Source organism: Artibeus jamaicensis, unplaced genomic scaffold, assembly GCF_021234435.1.
Source record: "Artibeus jamaicensis isolate MK-2021 breed Jamaican fruit bat unplaced genomic scaffold, CSHL_Jam_final contig_233, whole genome shotgun sequence".
In the NCBI taxonomy this organism is placed as follows: domain Eukaryota; kingdom Metazoa; phylum Chordata; class Mammalia; order Chiroptera; family Phyllostomidae; genus Artibeus; species Artibeus jamaicensis.
In genome coordinates, this window is record NW_026521486.1 from 14,127,980 (window position 1) to 14,149,366 (window position 21,387).

Here is a 21,387-nt window from a genome sequence, read left to right on the forward strand (position 1 = left end):
ATTCCATAAAAAACAAGGCAAGAATTCTTTAATAAAGAAGAGGAGATCACTGTAGTTTATTATAATCATTTAAAAACTTTATTGAGTATTCTACGGATATATTTATGAATCCTGTTTTACCTGAGTAGCTTTTGTATTCTATTAATACATTACTTATCACTTAAGAATGAGTACATCTCAAGGAAGGATATATTTGGGTTCATTACTCATCATAAGTGTAGTACTATTTAACAATAATATCACGAAGGGCTGATGATGAGATGCAGGTGTTTAAACACGCAGCGCCAATAGATGTGACGTGGTATTTAGTTCTGGGCACATACATTTTTAACGGCTTCTATTCACCAGGGGGACAATAAAAACCCACACAATGGTAAGTGTGTTTGCTAAAAACATGAAGTGACTAGTTAATTTTTAGTCCTAATATTTTAAAATGGGATTTTTTGAAGTGCTTCTTAACTTGCTAGTCTGCACATTATACTTTATAGTGGAAAATAAAAGACCTATATTGATAAAGTCCACCTCTGGCTAGACCCTCACCATAGATCTAGGGAGTGTATTAGGGAGGGAGGACCTTTCTGTTTTCAAACTGCAGAAAGGACATCAGGGGTTCACAGCTTCATGTGAGGCAAGAGAGATGAATTTGAAAAACAACATCTAAGGCATCTTACTAGGTTAAGAAACAAGACACATGCTTGATGCCAAGGCTTGGGAAGGTGACAGAAAGTCTGACCCTTCAGTTTCTACTGGGTACTGCCTCCCACTCAATGGGGAGCTTCCTCCCCACATAGCAAAGAATTCTTTTGATGCTGAGTAGACCAGAAAAAAAAAAAAGAAAACAAAACAAACAAAAACCCAAACAACTGTTCATAATGAGGACTAAGGAATGAATAAAAGAGAATGCCTAATACTTCTCTTTTCTTTGCATGAATTTTGAACCAGTGAGAGAGACAAAAAAGTTGGCCAATAGAGGTGAACATACCAGATAAGTTAGGAATGTTAGCTAAGTGTGTGTTTTGGGAAACAAAATGGGCAAAGCGCAGAAATGGGCTTTCTACTTGGACCTCCAGAATGGTAGACTTGCCCAAACCAGCAAGGTACACCCTTGGAAATGGCAGAACTGTCCTGAGGGTGAAGACGATAGACTCTTTTCCTGATAAGTTTACATTATGAATAAATGCAGACTGAAGCCACTTGCTTTCTGTTCACCTCAAAGACAAAAAAATAAAAATAAAGTAAGTATCCAACTTCACTCTTTTGCATGTGCATATCCAGGTTCCCAACATGATTTGTTGATTTTATACCAAGGGTTTATTTTGGGGATCTCTGCTCTATCCCATTGGTCTATTTGTCTGTCTTTATGCCAGTATCACACTGTTTTTGATTACTGTAGCTTTGTAAGGTGTTTTAAAATCAGGATGTATGAAACCTTCAACTTTGTCATTTTTTTCAAGATTGCTTTGGCTATTCCAGGTCTCTTGACAATATATATAAATTTTAGGATGGATTTTTAAGTTTCTGCAAAAAATGTCATTGAGATTTTAAGAGGGATTATGTTGAAGATATAGATTACTTTTGATAATATTGACATTTTAACAATATTGAGTCTTACCATCCATGAACATTGGATATCTTTCCATCATTTTGTGTCTTCTTTAATTTCTGGTAGTGATATTTTGTGGTTTCCAGCAAATGAGTCTTTCACTTCCTCGGTCAGGTTTATTTTTAAATATTTTACTCTTTTCAATGCTATCTTAAATAAGATTTTTTTCCTGAATTTTTATGTGAGATAGTTTATTGTTAGTACAATGTATAGAATGCAACTGATTTCTGTAATTTGATTTTGTAGTTGCAAATTTGCTGAATTCACTGATTAGGTAATTTTTTGTGGAATATTTTGGGTTGTCTACACACAAGATCTTGTCATCTATGAACAGAGGTAATGTGATTTCTTCCTTTCCAATTTAGATAACTTTTGTTTCTTATTCTTGCCTAGTTGCACTGGGTAGGACTTCCAATTCTGTGTTGAATGGATGTGGTAAGAGTGAGCATTTGAGCATCCTTGTTTTGTTCCTGATCTTACAGAAAAAGCTTTCAGTCTTTCATTATTGAGTATAATATTAGCTGTGGGCTTTTCATATATGAGCCTTTTTGTTGTTGAGGTAGTTCCTTTCAATTCCTAGTTTGTTGAGTGTTTTTTATTAATCCCAAAGAACAATCAAATTATGCCAAATGCTTCTTCTGCATTAATTGTGGTGCTTATGTTGATTTTTGCTTTTCTTTATGTGAATATGGTATATTGCATTGTTTAGTTTTTATATGTTGAATAATTTTGCATTCCAAGAATAAATCTCACTTTTCATGTCATATAATCCTTTTAATGTGCTGATAAATTTAGTTTGCTAAATTTTTTGAGTTTTTATTTGCATTAATGTTCATCAAGGACATTGGTTTGTATTGAATTATTTCTTGTAGGGTAATGCTGATAGCTAACTTTCTTTTAGTCAAAGTTGACATTCTATTAGCATAAAATGTTTAGTTTGGGTTTTCAGCTGTTCAATATTCAGTTTCAGAAATACGGGAAACACTACAAAAAGTATGAAAGTTTTCTGAGCTGCTTGCTACTCAATCATCATGTCCAATCTGGAACCATCAGCAGCCCAGAGCTTTGAGCTCTCCCTTGACATGTAAGTGGTTTGTCCATGTGGTTCCTTCCTGCTCCTTCACTATTGGCTGACCTCTGGCAAGCTGAGTCACCCCCTCACTCCCACAATTTCTATACTTGTAAAGTGGTCACAGTCTACTTTGTATCATAGTAGTGTAGTGAGCATATTTGTTCTTCCTCCTTCGTATATCTCATTAGGATTGGAGCTAGAGCAGAGGGGCTGTGGGCAGGGATTTGGGGGCAGGAGACCCACTGCCTATCTGCTCCTTTGCTCCTGTTGCTTGTGCCTGCTATTGACTCAACTGTTTTGTCTTCTGCTATTGCTGCCTCACTATGTCCATAAATACAACTCCCATGAAAGCCCAAAGTCCCAATATTCAAAGATGGTTCTACAATGCTCAAGAGGGCTTTCTGTTACTAACGTGTAAAAACAATAAGAGGTAGATGAAATCAGCCACATAAACAGTGAAAGATAAGTTTGTGTTGTAGTTGTTTGGCCAAAGTGGAAAAAAATCACAAACGTTTCATCAAGATAAAGCATGGGAAGGAAGAAAAGCAGTTATTCCATCTTTTGACCTGGTACAATGACCAATGAGTCAGTGGTGCGTGCCACTGAACAAGTAGTTATATCGTTACTCACAGGTCTCATATAATAATGAGATCTCTACCAGTCTCCTCTAAGTTCTCTATGAATTTTGTCATTTGTTGTCATAAGTATCAAATAAAAATTATTGTTATTCTCATATTACAGGGGAGGAAACCCAAACAAAGAAAGATAAAGCTGTTTGCCTCAGTGTTAGGCCCGGGTTCCAACTTAGACAGTCTGGCTTTGTGCTGTGACCCATCACACACATTGCTCTCTGTGCTGATGAGCATATCTATTTATTACTCTTCTTTTGTCATTGTTGTTATCCTGAATATTCTTCTTCATTTCTCTTCCGTCCTTCAAACAAACCTATGTTGCAAGTAAGAGCTCAGGAGAGGAGTGGAGGGGTAAGGTGAGTGTGATGGATGAAGACTAAGAGCCTTTGACACTTCCACCCTCTGCTTCTCACCTTGGCCAGTGGCACTGTGCTGTCAACATGCTCACCTCTATACAGCACTTCGCACTTCCCAAAGTCCTTTCGGACCCCCCAGCCAGTCTCAAGGAACTTGGGAAATGGACAGGGAAGGGACAATTGCTCCAGTTTGCCTTCTCTTCAACAGAGAGTTTAGTGATGGCCCAAGGCTGGAGAGCTAACTGGTAGTGGGTGAACCACAGTGGAGTTATTCTGATGAGTCTTAATATGCATTTCCTATGCATTTCATTTTACTTCAGGATGGTGTTGGACTGAGCATTGCTCTAATAAATTCTGGGAGCCTAGCAGGGGAAAATTATTCGAACTAGAGTTTAGATGTTCGATATATAAAACCACAGCTAATTATGAGGATGAATAAAATCAAACACCCTCTATATACATTTTGGAGTAGTGGGAGTCAGTTAAGCAACATATCTAACCTCTCTGTGACTCGTTTTCCTACTCTGTAGAAAGAGGAGAATGAAGTACTGATTTCATAGGCTCACTAGTGGGATTTGATGAATGAACCTGTCTGAGGTGTTGAGAACAACACGTGGCCTGTGGTAGGTACTCAGTGAAGTGCTAGCTGCTGCTGGTGCACAATGAGTAGCAAAGAATAAAATTTATTCCTAAAAAAGCCTATAATTAAGGACAATTATGCTATCTTTTTCTTCCAAAAGCAGTTGCTTCTTCACGTTTTAGAGGATCTTAGTATGCTTACTTTGGAAATATCAGCTTGGATTTTTTCATCTTGTAAATCGATCTGGTTTTGTACAACACACTTCTAACCCCGAGTTTAACTGATTTTTAACCTTCTTTGAATTCTCAGAATGTATTCTGTGTGATGTACACTCAGGTTGCATGTATTCCAGCAATGTTCACTCTGATATCATCATCGCTTCTAAGAAGTCTTTCCATTTTTAGATGGTTTTAATTTTTGGTGTTGTTTGGTAGGACACATTACCTTTATTATCAATAGTCCTGGATTAAGAAATAACACTTTATGAAAGGAAAAAAATCTCACTATAGAAGCTTAACATCTGTTTGTGCAGTGACCTCAGTATGTAACTCTGAATCCCCTTTGGTAAATTTCCCATTAAAAGTCTGGCTGGTCTTCTTTTTATTTGTTAGAAATATTTTTTGCCAGAGGAAATGGGGCATAAAACCTTGCCAGCGTATTTAACTTCTGTCCTTTAAGAAATTATACTTGGATTTTAGAGATTTGACTCTGCTAGATAATGAAATTATCATGGTAGGACAAGACATAGAAATAATAAATACAGTAATTCTTCTTTGCCCATTGTGCGCCTTTGCTATTCATAAATTTTAGGGCCTTAGATATTAGATACACTTACGTAAGGCCTCACGAACGGTAATTATCTTTTGGCCAAAGAAAAAGCCCGAACGAATGCTAAGCTGCATTATCGCTTGGCTTCTGACATGAGCTGATAATCAGATTTTCTTGCTTAAATCCACGGTGCTTGAACAATGCTACTCACTGTCTGGGCTTCCCGATATTACCCTTAATTAGAAAGAACAGAAACACAAATCTGAATTATTTCAAAATCTGGTTTCCATGGTCAGTGGTTTGAAGGGCTTAACTTTATTATAAATAAACCTGGCTTTATTGGCTAATGAAATCTGAAATGCGAAGCCTGGGTTAGAAAGAGTATAATACTCTGATGTTTACACATCAAAATATCCAGTGTGGGCAAAGTGTTTTGTAATAAATCATCGGATAATTGAATTATGATTCTTTTGTCCAAGCACCACTCAAACCCCATCACTAAGAAGAACCTGTAAGGCACTTGAGTTTGTTTTCTTGAGAAGGTGCATCTTTAGATTTAAATGTGTGCCTTTAGCTGTCAAGGAGGCACTGACCTTTTATGTATTTTTATCTTACTTTAGTAGTTTTCCCCTTTGACGTGCTGGGGCACGTGATTGTAAGCGTGTGATGGTCTGGCCCTGCACGCTTGTGCATCCTTCATGTGTCGTAGTCTCAGAGATTCGCATCGGGCTCTTTTTGCTAGAAATAAAAATATGACTGAGAGATCAGCTGCATTTTAATTTATGGCCTTATAAAAAGAGGGCTAACAGTACTCAAGGATGCCTGACCCCATTCGAAAGCCTAGTTAACAACTAAGTGGCGGGGGAGTAACTTTGTTCTTCTGGAAAATATCAGAGAGCTAATGCCTGGAACCACTATCACATGTAAGGACCTCAGATGCTGTTGGTAACTGTGAATGTGCAGGGTCTGGCAGAAGAAACGCCTGCTCCAGTGTGGTCGGCAGGGTAATACTATGGGTGTGATAATTTACAGTTTTAAATGTGAACATTTCACCTAAAATGTCACACGGTGTGCTTGAGTGTGATATTGTTATGTTACAGAATTACATACTTACAATTTTGTAATAAAAGAGGGGCATTATTTATATATATGTATATACATTCATCAGGGGGCCCTCAAAAAACTGAAATTATCTTCTGAAAGGGGGACCCCTTGTAATACAAGCTTGCCCCACTAGGTGAGTGTTCTAGGAACCCATCTGTATCAGTGCGCCAGCTGGCATTGTTGTGAGAGGCTGCGTTTGGTTTCTGTGATTTTTTGTTTTGAATACTCTCTCAGTGTGTTTGTCCATTTCATGATAGCCAATTTAGGAGCATACCTGCCCACTCTGTGCTGAGAGTTCAGCAGTTTTTGACCAGAAACTCTATGACCCCTATGTTCCACCCTCCCTATTCACCTGATCTTGCCTGGATGACTTTTTTTTTTTTTTTTGCTTGCCTGGATAAAAAAAGTTCTTAAAGGGAAACATTTTGCCGAGTGGAGGAGGTGAAACAAAAAACAGCAGAAACATTAAAAGGCATCAAAATTAACAAATTCAAAAACTGTTTTGGGTAGTGGAAAAAGTCTCAATAGCCATATGGCATCAAATGGAGAGCACTTTGAAGGTGATTGAAGATTAAAATGTAAGATGTATATATATGATATATATATATAAGATATATATTTAAGATATATATATATAAAATATATATCTTAATATATATAAGATACATATTTCATATATATATATATTTATATTTAAGATATATATATCTTGAAATAGTGGGCTGGTGAGACTCTGAATACAGAGCTTGACTTTCCCTTGGTTTGCCCTGTTGAACAGGACACAGATTTACTCTCTGGCAAAACTGAGTCAGAGGGGCTCCCAACCCAGAGACAATGGGCTCATAAATGAGGTGGGGCTTCCACAGCAGAGTTTTATTTTTGAAGGTGGCCTGTGGGACTTTCAGGCCCTTCCTTTGGTTTCCAGACAGGATCAGCCAGGTCAAGTTTTCTTGAGCTGATGTTTGGAGGATTCTTCTCCGGAGAAACCAGGGGAAAGCCCCCCACAGCCCGACACTGAGGGAGGGGCCGTTCAGGGGAGAGGCAGGCGCACTGCCCGCTGCTGCAGGGAAGCCCGGTTGTCAAAGAGCTTGCCCAGGCGCATCCAGAGTGAGCAGCCAGCCTTTCAGTACCTTTCCACTACAGACGGGATGAGTCAAATCGCAAGTAAGTTGTGATAGTTTTTAATTTTGAGAAGTATCTTTCTGCTGATGCAACTGTTAACCAAGCTGCTAAAAGTATTATATGGATTGTGACCACGGTGGGGGTGAATCTATGATAAATTATTTCGAAATATAAATTTTAATATTTCTAGACCTGATGAAGCTCGCAGAACAATTTTCGAAAAGAGATTGAACTCGTCATGCGAATCCATTGTGTATAAATCTAAATTTAATTTTAAATTTATGCAAGGGCATTTTCATGTTTTCTCTTACATTTCCTGTAATTTGGGGAGGGCTTACAGGAACTGAAGGTGACTTAATGTTTTCCTATAATTCAAAACACTTGTTATACAACTCCGTGGAGACCTGCCTAATTCGGTGCTGCTGGGGAGGCTGGTTTCAGCCCCGTATGTACTTATGGTTCACTACATAGATACACTGACAAAACCAAAATGCCTCTTTATTTTAGTTGTTTCTGTAGCAAGAATTGTCTCTTTCATTTTGGAGATAAGTTAGGTAGGGGTTTTTTTTGGCTAAGCTGGTTGGGGAATGTTGCTGACTAAGGGAATGGGGGCCTCATCCTTATCAATACCATCTTTATCAGAACCAGTCAGTTTTACCCAGAGTGAAATGAACTGCTCCATGACCACGCACTGCATTTTGAACCCTCATATCACACATGCAGGTCTCTGCATACCGGGCAGAACAGGCAAGAGAGTGCAGTTCCCCCAGCTCTAGCTCTCTTAGCAGAAAACGAATTCAAAGCCCACAGGTCCTTGCCTCATGCCAGTCAAATGGCTGTGGTGACCTCAGGCTGAGCCATCTCTTAGAGTTAAACCTTGGTTCCAGAAGTCTAACAAAATCTCATTATTTCTCTGTTTTTCTGAACTGCAATCCGTGTAGCCAGATTGTGGCTGATGTGCTCAGATCTGGGCATTTTGCTTTAGCTTTGAAGTATGAGGTCGGGGGGTGGTGGTGGCGAGACTCACTTAAACCACATGGATCAAGATTTGGAATCATGTGGACACCTAAATGATGCAGACCCTGGCCAGCAGGGTCTGTGTGTTGCGGCCACGAGAGACAAATACACACGGACTACAGAAGTCCTGTGGGGAAAAGGGACGGCATGACGGCTCTCTCAGTGAGACAGAGGGCCCCAGCCCCTGCCTGGACAAGTTTTCATTGCTTTTCTGGGTACATTGCATTGAGGATGGTCCTCATTTACTATGCAAGGGTTCACTGTAGGTGATTACCTTTTACAGATAACAAAGGAGAAGATGTTGCTAATTACATCAAAGAGAAGGATGTTACAGATCAAGGGGAAAAGTGGTTGAACTGGTTACACTCCATACTTGGGGGAGGTTTAGCACAGACTTTAGGAAGTTACTTTAGAGATATGCAGTAAACATTTTCTGTCTCAATCCAGGGTGCAGGAGTTTTAGCAAAAGCAAGTCTCATAGCAGCCTAGGTACAATGCAGGCCTGATTCCCCACAGGAGAACCTCTCCGTGAGCATGGCTCTTGTGTGCTGGGACCTCGCTCCCCACACACACTGGCCTTTCCAAGTGGGGGCTTGACTACATTCCCATGCCATGTGAAATGGTTCCCTATACCCAAACACTTGTTTCTGAAATTAGAATAAAAGTATATAGGGTTTGAAAAGTAGCACATGTCCTCCCCAGTGGTGGAAATAAAGGTTGTGACTCTGTGAAGAGAAGTCACAGAGTCACCTGTTTCAGGTGACAGAAGGATCTAGCAGGGGTGTCCAACCCATGGCTTGTGGGCTGCATGTGGCCCAGGACAGTTGTGAATGGGGCCCAACACAAATTTATAAACTAATATGTGGCCCAGGACGACTCTTCTTCTTCCAGTGTGGCCCAGAGACGCCAAAAGTTTGGACACCCCTGCAGTTACACACAGATCATTTGTCCCTGTACCCAGTTTGCTGTCTACACTGATCAGGTCGCAATGACTGGCTTCGGTCGATTTCATTCTAATGCTGTATCATCACATAGCTCAGCAGGAAGAGAGGAAGAGCAGTGATGAAGATCACACAAGGCATGATCCTACTTCATCGAGTGGTGGGTAGTGCTTCATGGAGGAGAAAGTATAGATTTATCCGATCTTAATATTTAGAACTTAAGAGTAATAGTCTCAGGGGCTGTTGTCAATTAATTTGAGTTTCCATTCTCGAAATTCCATTCTTGTTTCTTATTGCAGGTCTTTATGTTCAGTTAAAGAATGGCTCTGGATTTCAGTAAAACCATGATTACAACTTTCTGCCAAACAATGAGGCTCTTTGGTCTGCAGTGGTGGTCCATGTTCATTGTCACGTGGGGGCAGTAGTTAGACAGAGGAGTTCCAATTTCTGCTTCTCTCTTTCCATGTCCTCTAATTACAGTCACTGGTAGGTGTCCTGAGGCTGATGCTTCCCCTACAGACTGCCAAGAGAGAAAGAAAATATACCTTCATTGGCTACTGTGCTTACAATGGCTCCCGAAATCAAGCAAGAAAACCACAGTGATCTTGGCAAGCAAACAATTGAAAAGTACAGGTGCTGGCAGTGTGCACAGCCCCAAAATCAACACGACTTGGGAGGAGAAGGGGTGAGAAAACAAAGAAAGGTGCTTTTCATTCAGAGAAATTTATTTCTTTCAAATATTTACAATTGGCAGCCGCTAGTACAGGAGACCACTTGGCATTATTTCCCCACAAGCGGGAGGGCTGGGTGGTCATGAGCAGATGCTTGAGTGGCCGGTGGCGTGAGGTGCACCATCCATCAAGAAGATCAATATTTACTGTTCTTGTATCTTTGTGGTGAAAGTTTGCTCTCCTTAAACAAAAAAGGTGGGGGCTGTGCTTTAATATATATAGCAGGGGTTTGACTTCAGGCAGTAAATCAGCTGAGAACAGCAAGGACTTCACGGACAGAGCTAAGTACCCCCTTGGGCTGTCCAGTGACGACATGTTCTGTGCTTTTAGGTGTAAAATATATCTGGGCTTATGACCCTGACAGTTTATTCTTCATTCCTGCTTTTCCATTTTAGCTAGATCTTACCTTGAGGAAAGGTAGAACTTGCGTGGAATACTGCATTTCCAAATGTGTTTTAAAATATAAATTAACCCTCACGTGTCAAGAAGGCAGCATGTTTTTAGTAGCAACTGTGCTGGTCACGGGGATGAGCACAATGGAGAAGATGAGGTCACTGCTGCAGCCGTTCAGTGCCTCGGCTTCCCCGGCTTGTCATACCTGGGTCACAGAGTCTTGAGATGGGGGGAGAGATAGATAGATGATGGGTATGAGCAGCCCCATACCACGAAGATTCTATATTTCCTTCTTCAGATCCAAGTGTGGTCTGTGTCTTTAACACGCGTACAGATAATCTGGAAACCTTGTTAAGATTCAGATCCTGATTTCGTAGGCCCAACGTGGAGCTGAGAATCTCCATGTCTCACAAGCTCCCAGGTGATGTTAGCAACGCTGGTCCATGGACACACTTTGAGTGACAGGAATCTACTTACCACTTGCATCAGTCCCCTGCGATATTTGTTAGCCATGCAGGTTCCTGGGCGCCACCCTCAACTTCTTGAAACAAAATCTGCATTTTAACATGCCCCCAGGTGATTTTTATGCGCGGTAAAGTTTGAGAACCATTCTTTAAATGATGGGAAGCCACTGAACACAGTTAAGAAGGCGAGGGCCATATTTACTATGATATTATTAGATTGGGTTTGGGAAAGTGAATGTGAAGAGAGCTTCACTGAGGTGATGTGCAAGCGGGTGGACTGGCTGAGCAGGACTGAGGAGGATTCTGAGAGGGAGGGGCTGACGGGATTCAGGTGAGGGTGGATCTGGGGGTGAAAAGGACAGCAGGAGGCAGAGTGGCCTTGTAGGTTCTCATGATCATCACTGCTTGTGTCCCTTCACAATTTTAGAAAGTCACTCCCTTTCATTTCTCTTAGCTCATCTAAGATAATTCTCAAAAAAGCTTCACTTGAGGTCAACAAAATGTTGAAATAAAGAAAATGCTGCAGCGGTTAAGACTTACAAAGTACACCTCTGACGCTTCCTTAGTTAAAAGGCTACACTGTCACTGGTACAGCCCAGGCCACTGTTTCCAGCTCTACTTCTGCCTTTGAAGAGGTGTGTGTCTCCCCAGGCCTCACCTCTGCTGCCTCTCTGGCCACCGTAGTCCGCAGTCACAGCACAGGGACAGTTCTAACTCTGATTTCCATCCAGTCCCTCTCACTCGGTTTGAAGATTCTGGCTTGAGATACAAACCTTTCCTCAGGAACGGGTGGGATGGCTGTGGGGTCGGCAGGATAAACACCGCACCCCTCAGGTAGGACTGGACCCCTCATGCACGGGTGGCTTGATCTCCTATAAACTCAGCAGGTTAACAGCACCCTAAACACAAAATATAAAAATAATACCCTATGTAAAATTATACCCAATATGTAAACAATAATATCCAATCATATCTAAATAATAAAATCGTACACACACACACTAATGGGCATTTGCAACTGAGTTCATGTTTGCTGAGTTGTTTTTAATGAAATCAACTGTCTTTATTTATGACTTTATTTCATATTAATTGTTCAGTACCTCTGTATGTCTTCTCTCTGTTTTTGGGTTTGGTTATTTCAAGGTGGCAAAGCCCAATTTGAGACCCCCATGGCCCCGCAATCTTCTGACCCCCTGTCCTGTACCCTGTCTGTCCTTCTGACACACTGGCTGCACTTGGAACGCCCCTCCCCCAGGCAGTCACATATCCCCCTCGGTTTTCCAATCTCTGCTTCAATGTCGCCCTGTCCGTACAGCCGTCTCATTTCTGTACATAAATTTGTACACCACCCTAAGCATTTATCTACTCCTCCTACTTTGTCTCATGTTTCCCCTTAGCCATAGAAAAATAACCCTCTAATGTATTATAGATGCATTTATTTTTCTGTCACCTGCACTAGAATGTCAGTTTCATGATGGCGGAGACTTCATCTACTGTATCCTGCTTTTGGAACAATGTCTGGCACATAATGTAATGTAATAAAAATTTGTTGGAGGAACAGATAATTTTAATTATCCACTTTAATGAAATATATGGGAAGGATGTGCAGGTATAGATAACTGAAGGCAATTGCAGTTGTTTTAGCATTGTTTCATTTTAAAAATAAAAAGGGGAATACTTTCAAAATGTCATTCATTGAGGTGAGCAAGAACGGCAGGGCACATGGATGATTTTTGGAGCACCGGACCTGATTTTCTCTCGTGCGTTTTCCTTGATCTCACAGCCCGCCCCTCGCCGTGAAAGAACTGCCTCGCCCTGCTCCAGAGTGGCTGCTCACACGAGGAATTTCTCTGAATCCCTCAAACTTAGCCATCTTGGTGTTCCTCATTTTCCAGGTAAATTAAGAAATAATCCCAATAAAAAATTCTAGAAAATAAGTTTCTAAAGAAACTAGGAATATGTGCAGGTAAAAAGTATAAGGACTTTATTGAGGAACACTTGAATTGTGTTTCAAAACAGCAATAAAAGAGAGAACTCATTGGCTTATGAAGTTTGTAAATCAGAGGAGTGAACTGGCTCAAAGCATGCAGTCCAGGATCCACCAATGTTATCATGATTCTCTCCCTTTTTCTTTTAAAAAAAATCTCCTTGTTGACTTTTTTTAATTCTCATGAAGTGGCAGGGTTCTTTTCAGAATAAATAGCAATAATGGGTCTTAGCAGGCACAGGCTTATATGATTCTTAAGGCCTATGATTTTGAAAGTAAAGAAACTCTCTTTTGCTTTCTAATTGTAACAGTCCCCACCTCCTAGCCAAGGACTCTTGTTTGCCCAAACTTGGGTCTGATGTTCATTCCTGGAACAATCAGGCAGCTTGAGGCAATGAAGCACACCGGTGCACTTTGGCTACCCTTGCATTTAACGCTGACAAGCTGCATTTAAATTACACAAAATGTAGGTGCATGTGGAAGGCGAAGGAGCAAAAAATGGGAGGGATATTTCCCAAAATAGATTAATATGGAGCAAGCAAAAAGTGTCACTTTGTGTCAAGCCAAAATAATACGTGGTAACATTAGTTATGTTTTATAAAATGCTGGCATCATACACTATTATGACCACCTTAGACTACCTCACTGACCTGAAAGAGTGGCTGAATTTACATGTCTAATTTCTCACCTATGAGAAAATTAGGTGTTTAGGGCAACTGATAAAGCAGATGAATGTTATACTTTTGCTTGGCTGCTGAATTATTTTAGGATGCATTTATACGTTAATGAGTTGGTGGCATGTGTGCAGATATCAGAGCCACTAAAAGGTTTTTTGACTTTTATGATAATCTAAAAGCTCTGGAGTAATACAACTTTAATGGGCTCTTTTGAGAAACACACAGTGGTACCACTCAAACTCTTCTTTCTTCCTTCCCCCAAATTTGGAAATTGAGAGGAATAATATATTCGTGTGGCTCAAAGTCCAGAAATATAAAGAAGAATACAGGGGAAAGTCTTCTTTGCACCCCTGTTCCGATCTGCCCCATGTTTAGTCCGTGGACACCTTTACCATCTGATTTTATCTGAAAATGAATGGTGGGACATCCTGTCCAACAGGCCAATGAAAGAATTAAAAACTGATCCCTTTTGAAACTTGTTGGAGTTTTGGTCAAGGATGACTCTGTTGTTCCATTGTCAGTGGAGTGTCAGTCCTTGCTATTCCTCTCCTGGCTGGGACCATGCAGTCAGATGCCAGGCTCACTGTGATGACAGTGGTCAGTGGAGTTTTGGAAGTTCTGACCGGCTTCCTGAGCAACTGGGACCTTGCCTTAGGCAGACAGGTGGTGCATTCCTCTCGTAACACTTGGTTCAAAGCAACAAATATATGTTTGCTCAAAAAAAATTAAGAAAGAATTAGATTGCTCTTTTTGTTTTTTTTGAGCATTTACAAGTGGATTTTATTTAGTTCTCTTTTTGTTTTAAATAAACCAAATACAAATGGCATTAAAACCAAAGAAAATGGAATATTATAAAGTTCAGCTTAATTTCTTATCAGCTGATCAGAAGTTAGCAAAGGAGACTGTTCTGTCTAATGGACCTGAATAGACACAGATATTAAAATGGGTGTATATGGGAGGTCTGTTCAGAAGGCATCCAGCCATGTAATATGAAAAATAGAGACATTGATTGAAGAAGAGACAAGATACAAGAACATTCTACATAGAACAACGACACCTCAGTCCTCACACAGTTCTCCCAATTACCATCAGCTGCCCTGTCATATTTTCCTGAATCTCATCAACAGTCTTAAATCCCTTCCCTTTCAAAGGTGGTTTTAATTTTGGGAAAAGCTAGAAGTCTCAGGGAACAAAATCTGGGCTGTAGGACGCTAAGTCATCTGGGAGATTTGATGTTTCACCAAAAAACTCTGCATGAGACGTGATGCATGAGCGTGTGTGTTGTCATGATGAAGCGGCCAATCATCAGTTGCCCATAGCTGTGGACTTTTGAATCATCTAAATAGTTTCCACAGAGGAATGTTGAAGCTTAATACAAAATTTTATGCAGAGTCATTGCTCTACTCACTCAGTCATTTTGAATGCGGTGACCACACAGGACACGTGCTCACTCAATGGCATCTACCGCCCCCACTGACTAGTACAGTGAAGTTGTCATTGTTCATGCATGTGCATTCCAGTCCACTCTCCTTGGCTGCCAGGTTACATGGGTGTTGTGCAAACTGTTCTCGTTATATTAACAACAGCTGGACTTTTTCATGACAGACCTCCTATGTGTGTGTGTGCTCATGCATGATTTAGAATAAATCTTGAGCTGGAGAAAAAGTTATGGAGTTTTAAGGAGGTCATAAGCAAGTCTTGGGAGTAGATGAGAAGATCAAGAGAGAGGAGAAGATATGAAGGCTGGGAATGGAACTCAGAGAATTAATATTTAAGGAGGATGAAAAGGAGAGAAGCTGAAAAGGCGTGTAGCCTAGAACAGTGAGAAAGGCAAGAGCTAACAAGAGACACTGTAGTTAGAAGTGCCCAGTCTGAAATGAGGAACATCTATAATAGTGTTGACAGTAAAAACAAAATTTTTAAATCTAAAAAAAAGGTCCCCAGTCTGCTATTAGATTTTTGATATTGAATTCCAAGGCAACCACTGACTACTGGTCTGACCTTGGGCAAGTTATTGAACTTCTCTTTAGTTTCCCTAAGTTAAATTAGAAATAATAATATATAGAACTCCTAGAGTTTAATGTGAGGGATTACTGTCACAACATAAAGTTCTTGGAATGGTGCCTGGCTCATAGTACATGCCCAGTAATCGTTAGCATCACTATTACAGCATTCAGAGGAGGCCATGGGTTTCGAAAAATGGAAAGGCTAGTTGACAGCAAATACTAAAGACAGACAAATAAGAAATGTACAGGGAATGTTCATTTGGTTTAACAACTAGGATGTCTTGGTAACATTGGAATAAAAAATTTTCTTCTAGCGTCACAGAGCTCAGAGTAGTGTGCTGAGCCTTGGGGTCGGAAGGGGAAGTGAGACCCTGGCTCAGTCATTGTCTGTGTGACCTTGCATCAGCTGCTTAACCTCTCTGATCAGTCTCCTCTGCTATAAAGCAAAAAGGGGAGGAGCTTGGATCATCTAGTCTCCATTTTAAAATATGTTTCAATCAACCGATGAGTGAGTTAGCAGATTGTTATAGACATGATCTTTTTCAGAGGGGAGTATTGATGACCAGCCAAAGTTTATCTTCCTTAGCTGTGTTCCTTTCAGAGGCAGACATATACACCAAGATGGGTGTAATGCATTGCAGACTGCACACTCGTAAGCGTGCATGCATATGTGAATGCGTGCACACTCACACAGACACAAACCTTGCTCTCCAGAGACCTGCATGACAAGATTGCACCTGAGCAGATTATGCCCCAGACCACAGATGCCACCATCACTTTCTAACAACCTCGTACGTTCTGGGTGCTCCGCTGGGTGCTGGGGGACACACAAATGAATTCATCAGGGTGACTGTTCTTAAAGATCTTGTAATTTAATAGGGAGATTAAGAATTTTCCTGAAGGACAAAGTAGCTGGCTGGTAATGAAGTCTGTGATACAGTTGAAGAAATATTTATGAAATGCTGACTCTGCACCAAGCAGTGTGCCGGGTACTGGAGGGAACCTTAGAAAAGGAAAGGGAGAGTAGAATAGTTTCTAACAGGGAGGCCTCATAAACTTTGAGTCTTTAAAATGAACTACATCGATTGAAAACAACCAGGTGATCTCAGCACGTTGGTTGGGAGGTCTGCCGCTTGCCCTCCGTCTTTGCAGTAGGGTCAGGAATCATCTCTTGGAGAATTATGGGGAGGGGTGGGTGGGACAGGAAGGTAACAAGGAGACCGGGGATCTTGCTCTCTTGCACTCCCCCAATTTCACTTGGGAGCCACGATTCTTTCTGTCTAGAGCTGAGAGTCAAGTGCTTCCCGCATCCCTAAATGTGCTTTCGGAAGGTCTCTGGCGTTACCACTGCACATTACCATTCTGCAGCACTGACAACAGCCTCAGCACAACCCATTGTGTGGAAAGGTCTCCACAACTTCGGAGACCCCTGCACCACAGACCACAGAGGCTTCTTGGAGAGGACTCATTTTTGCTCCTTCCAAGTACAACAAGAAGAGATGAAATGGCTTCAACATGTCTTAGTTTGTTTAGACAGGTCTCATGGCAGCTCTTAGAATCACAGTCTAGCTGACTGAGGCCTTGCCCGGGTAACTCCCTCGAGTTTCCCTGAAGCGTTCTTGCTCTTTATTTGCCACATTCAAAGGCTCCCATTCCTCTCACACTGAAACTTGTGAGAAAACTCTCAGACTCTGCCAGGACTCTCTCAGGTTACTCACCCTCATGAAGAAATGGTGGTTCCCACTGGAACCTCGAACAGAACTTCTGTACCATTGTCCCTATTTTCTTGCAAAGAACTTGGGGTGGGATTTGCTGTCCATCCATCCCTTGGTAAAAACCACTTTTCATGGGTTGACATAAATCTGTACTTGGGGAGGGAGCAATTTCTAATTGTTTGGCTTTTGTGGGGGAAATGATGCAAATACCAACCCAGGGCTTAGTTCTTGGGAAATTCAGGAAGCGTCTTGCAGAGGGGTGGGGCAGAAGGCATTTGTCAAAGTGCCTGTGCTGCTAGTCCTCATATAAATGCTTTCTCTTTTGTTCCTATCAGGCTCCAAAGAATACAACTCTAGCAAAGCAAAGGGGGCCACTGGCAAGTGAATGCAACTGTGTTTTCTAATCCATGTGTATTGCGTCAAAACCACACAAGTTTTGATTCCATGAAGAACCTTCCTTAGCATGCTGGATTAATCACATGGATTAATAAACATTTGCCTTCACTCACTGGTGCCTCCTAGCTTTTGTACTTTCCCTCCTCCCTCCCCCTTTTAAAAAATTCTATGGAACTCCGAGGGAACAAAAGGAGTGGCATTTTCTATGAGTACCACAGCCATTGGCCCCTCGTCCAACGCCTCTGGAAGGTAGGCCCCCTGACTTTCTCAGTGTGCCAAATGCCTGTCTCTGCCTGTATGGGGACCTCTGTGCCTTGGGGAAGACTCAGGGCATCTTTTGGACCCTACATTCTGCATAGTTTTCTGTGAGTGGGAAGTAGAACATTACAGCTTTTAACATGTAAACAACCACAAAGATTAAATTGAAGGCGATCAGCGCATGTTAAAAGATAAGAGTCTTGCTTAGATACATGTATGTTGATCTCAACTCTTTTTGCCTGTTTAACTTTCATAATCCCATTCTTCCTTATTTTCTAGGGTGAGACCCATTGGCCTGTGTCTGATTCAACAACCACAACAATAGGAATGATGACAGCTGAAGTTCTTTAAACTTGACTATGTGCCAAGCCTTGATTTAACACTTTACCTGTAGTATCCATTTAATCCTCAAAGAAACCCTATGAGGCTTTCCGGTTATTATTTCTATGTTCTGACTAAGTAGCTGAGATCAGAGATGTTCAGTATCCGACTGGTTCATTCCACTGCTCTGCGGTGGAGTGGAGACAGCCCCGATCTTGCCCCCTCCAAAGTCTGATCCTAACTAACCTTTGCTTCTATTCTTCCTGGCCTAAACTGGTTCCTTGAAGCCTTAACTGTGCCTTTAACAATTAGATATATATTTTCTAGCCTATGTTTGAAGTTTCTTAATGAACTGTGCCTTCTTCAAAATGATAAAAAATAAAATGGGAGACAATTTCCTGTGTTGGCCCACAACTCATACTCGTTATCACTCAGAAGTTGGAAAGCCCTGCTTCTGTCAGTAAGGCTCTTTCGACATCTGTAAAAGATGCCAAACTCTGTTCCCCCAGATTCCCAGAACAACTAGCTGCAGGAGGTTTTCCTGAGCTTTCAGGCCGATCCATTCTCTCCCTCATGTTGGTATTTATAACCACATATCAATTCATATACGGTATTGTATCAACTCACAGTTTTCATCTTTGGTTAAGCAAGTTTCTCTGGTCCTTGGTACTTTCTAGAAGACATGTTGTGCATATGTCATTTGCCTCTGTCCATTATTCACTTGGAAGCTATTTGAATTATTTTCATGGCTGCTATGGCCCCATTCCAACTTCAGAAAAATCTAAGCAGCTGGGTAGTCCCTCTTATTTTCCTTTCCCTGCTCCAAATTTTCTGTTTTCATGCCCCCCCCAAATGATGTGACTCCCTCCCCCCACCCAAAATGTAGGTCAATGAGCACAGGAACAGGCCTGATCCCAGGGTTTAGCCTGCACCCCACCACTACCTTTACCCCTACCCAAAACCCTAACCCTATATTCATCTAGTACTGCTCTCCTATAGTGAGGTGGGGGTCTCCCCCCATTGCCTGGTTCCTGGTACTTGCGGACTCTACGAGGTGGTACCACTCCAGCGGGCATGGTTACATTTCTGTGATCTAACACTGTGCATGCAGCATCTATACCTTCAGTGGCAGAGTGTACAACGGCTACTCTCTTCTCTCCCTTGGACATCCAATTAGGGTTCTAGAGGAGGGGTTAGAGAAGTAGCAGACCTGACTCAAAAACCAAAATGCACACTATATACAGGTGGCTATGATTTTTAAATCTTATTTTTGGCCACAGATCTTTCTTTTCTGGGTGGGGGTGGACAAAATGTCTTCCTCTCTTTTCCGTTATCTGGTGCTCCTTTGCTTATCATCCAAAGTATGTACATAATAATGACAATTGTTCTCATTTTATCTTATACTTCTCGCAAGTGCATCTTAGAATCCAGCTTAGGGTGTACCTCAGGCTTAGATTTTAGTGAGACCTGGGGAGTGGCTGTACCTGGGTGGGAATGATGGCCAGCAGTTCTACTGTTCTGATAATGGAGTTCACTTGGGATTATGGAGACTATGGAATTTCTGCTGTGCAATCTTACTTACATGCCACAGCATCCATGTAAGTAGTGATTACATAGGATGGTGCAGACCGTCAGTGATGCTGGGATGTCGGCTCTGGGAGAGGCTGACTAACAAGCTGTCCATGTGTCTCACCACTTGGTAAATCACTTCTTTTTAAATCATTGAGCTTTTCACCCCTTTTCTTTACCATCAATACTTAGAATAAGATTACATAGATGAGCAAGAATGCATATTTCGATGTTATGTAGTTTGAAACATCTCTTTACTGGTAATTACCTCATGAACCAATCTTTGCTTCAACCTGCAGTTCTGTCAAGATGGTATCTGATTTCATAATAAAATTCATAGGACCCATGTCAGCCAAGAATCTGGATATAGTAGGCCTACTATGGTGAAACTTTGTGGCTTAAAGATTCTGCACAGCATGGCCAAACTTTTGGAAACAGATGCTTTTGTGTAGAGGGGCCTACTGAAGTCACACCAAGGCCTCCGGAAGGGAATAGAAACTCTTCTTTGCTGATTACATGTGCTAGAGACTTCTTTATTTCAACATTTTCTAGCATGGGGTGGAGATGATTTAGGAAAAGAAACTGTTATGTACAGTTAAGTGCTAGTGTTCACTCATTCACACACCAGAGTTATATGCAGCAATAAATTAGAGTTAGTCCATATGTATGGCAGCAATAATGTATTATTTATTGAAAGGTTTAACCTTTGACCAATTTTAATTTAATATTGAGTGATATGTAATTAAGGAAAGTGATCACAGTCAAAACTGTACACTGACTTCTGCTTCCTCTATGTTTGAAAACAACAGGACCTATTTTCTGTGTTCTTTTTTTCACTTAACATTGGAAAGTTTACTACAGAAAGTGTAGCCAGTGAAGCAAGCGTCCTCAGATCTCCATAACTCGACAGACTAATTGCTTTGAAGACTTACCTAGACTCTCCCCACAGGCAGAGCTATTATCAGAGTTTCAATCATAGGATGTGTATAATTTTGTATTCTTCTTTAACTTATTATTACATCATTTTTCTATATTGCTTCACAGTTCAATACAACAAAACTGTTTACCTATTCTTTGAATGGTGCAACAATATTATCCCATTTGATTTACTACCATTGAGTTAAGGATTTTCCCCTTGTTAAGATATTTAGGTTGCTTTTACTTACATTTTTCCTCTCATGAATAACTTCAGTGTGCTTGGCTCTATAGAATTTAAGAACCATATTAATATAAACCACTGCTGTTACTGCATAGTTAATATCAGCAAGCATAGCCCTAACAAAACACCCAAAATTAATTAAGTTCTGCACAGAGGCAAACATAATTCCAATATTTTCTGATTGACTAGCTTAATCTGCAAAAGTGGTGATGTTAAAAGTGCTGCCAGGCCCTGGCTGGTATAGCTCAGTGGATTGAGTGCGGGCCTGCAAACCAGTGTATTGCAGTTCGATTCCCAGTGAGGGCACATGCCTGGGTTGTAGGCCAGTTCCCAGCAGGGGACATATGAGAGGCAACCATACATTGATATTTCTCTATCTCTCTCCTTGCCTTCCCCTCTAAAGATAAATAAATAAAATCTTTAAAAAAAAGGTGCATCCAGGTCCTGAAAGGCACGGGGATAATAATAACGATGATGATAATAACATCATCAATAATAATAATAGTGATGAAAATA

At 41.0% G+C, this 21,387-nt stretch overlaps 1 protein-coding gene across 7 annotated transcripts in view; it reads left to right on the top strand.

Annotated features, from left to right (window-relative positions):
* CUNH12orf42 (chromosome unknown C12orf42 homolog) overlaps positions 1 to 21,387 on the top strand; it is a 121,166-nt gene that overhangs the window by 61,039 nt on the left and 38,740 nt on the right. For 6 of the 7 annotated variants that reach the window (XM_053661863.1, XM_053661862.1, XM_053661865.1 and 3 more), the window contains one exon: positions 12,567 to 12,678. In XM_053661863.1, coding sequence (XP_053517838.1) covers positions 12,567 to 12,678 — 112 coding nt within the window. Of the gene's footprint in view, positions 1 to 9,678; positions 9,881 to 12,566; positions 12,679 to 21,387 lie in introns of those variants that run through there. The other variant, XM_053661866.1, reaches the window with a different exon arrangement.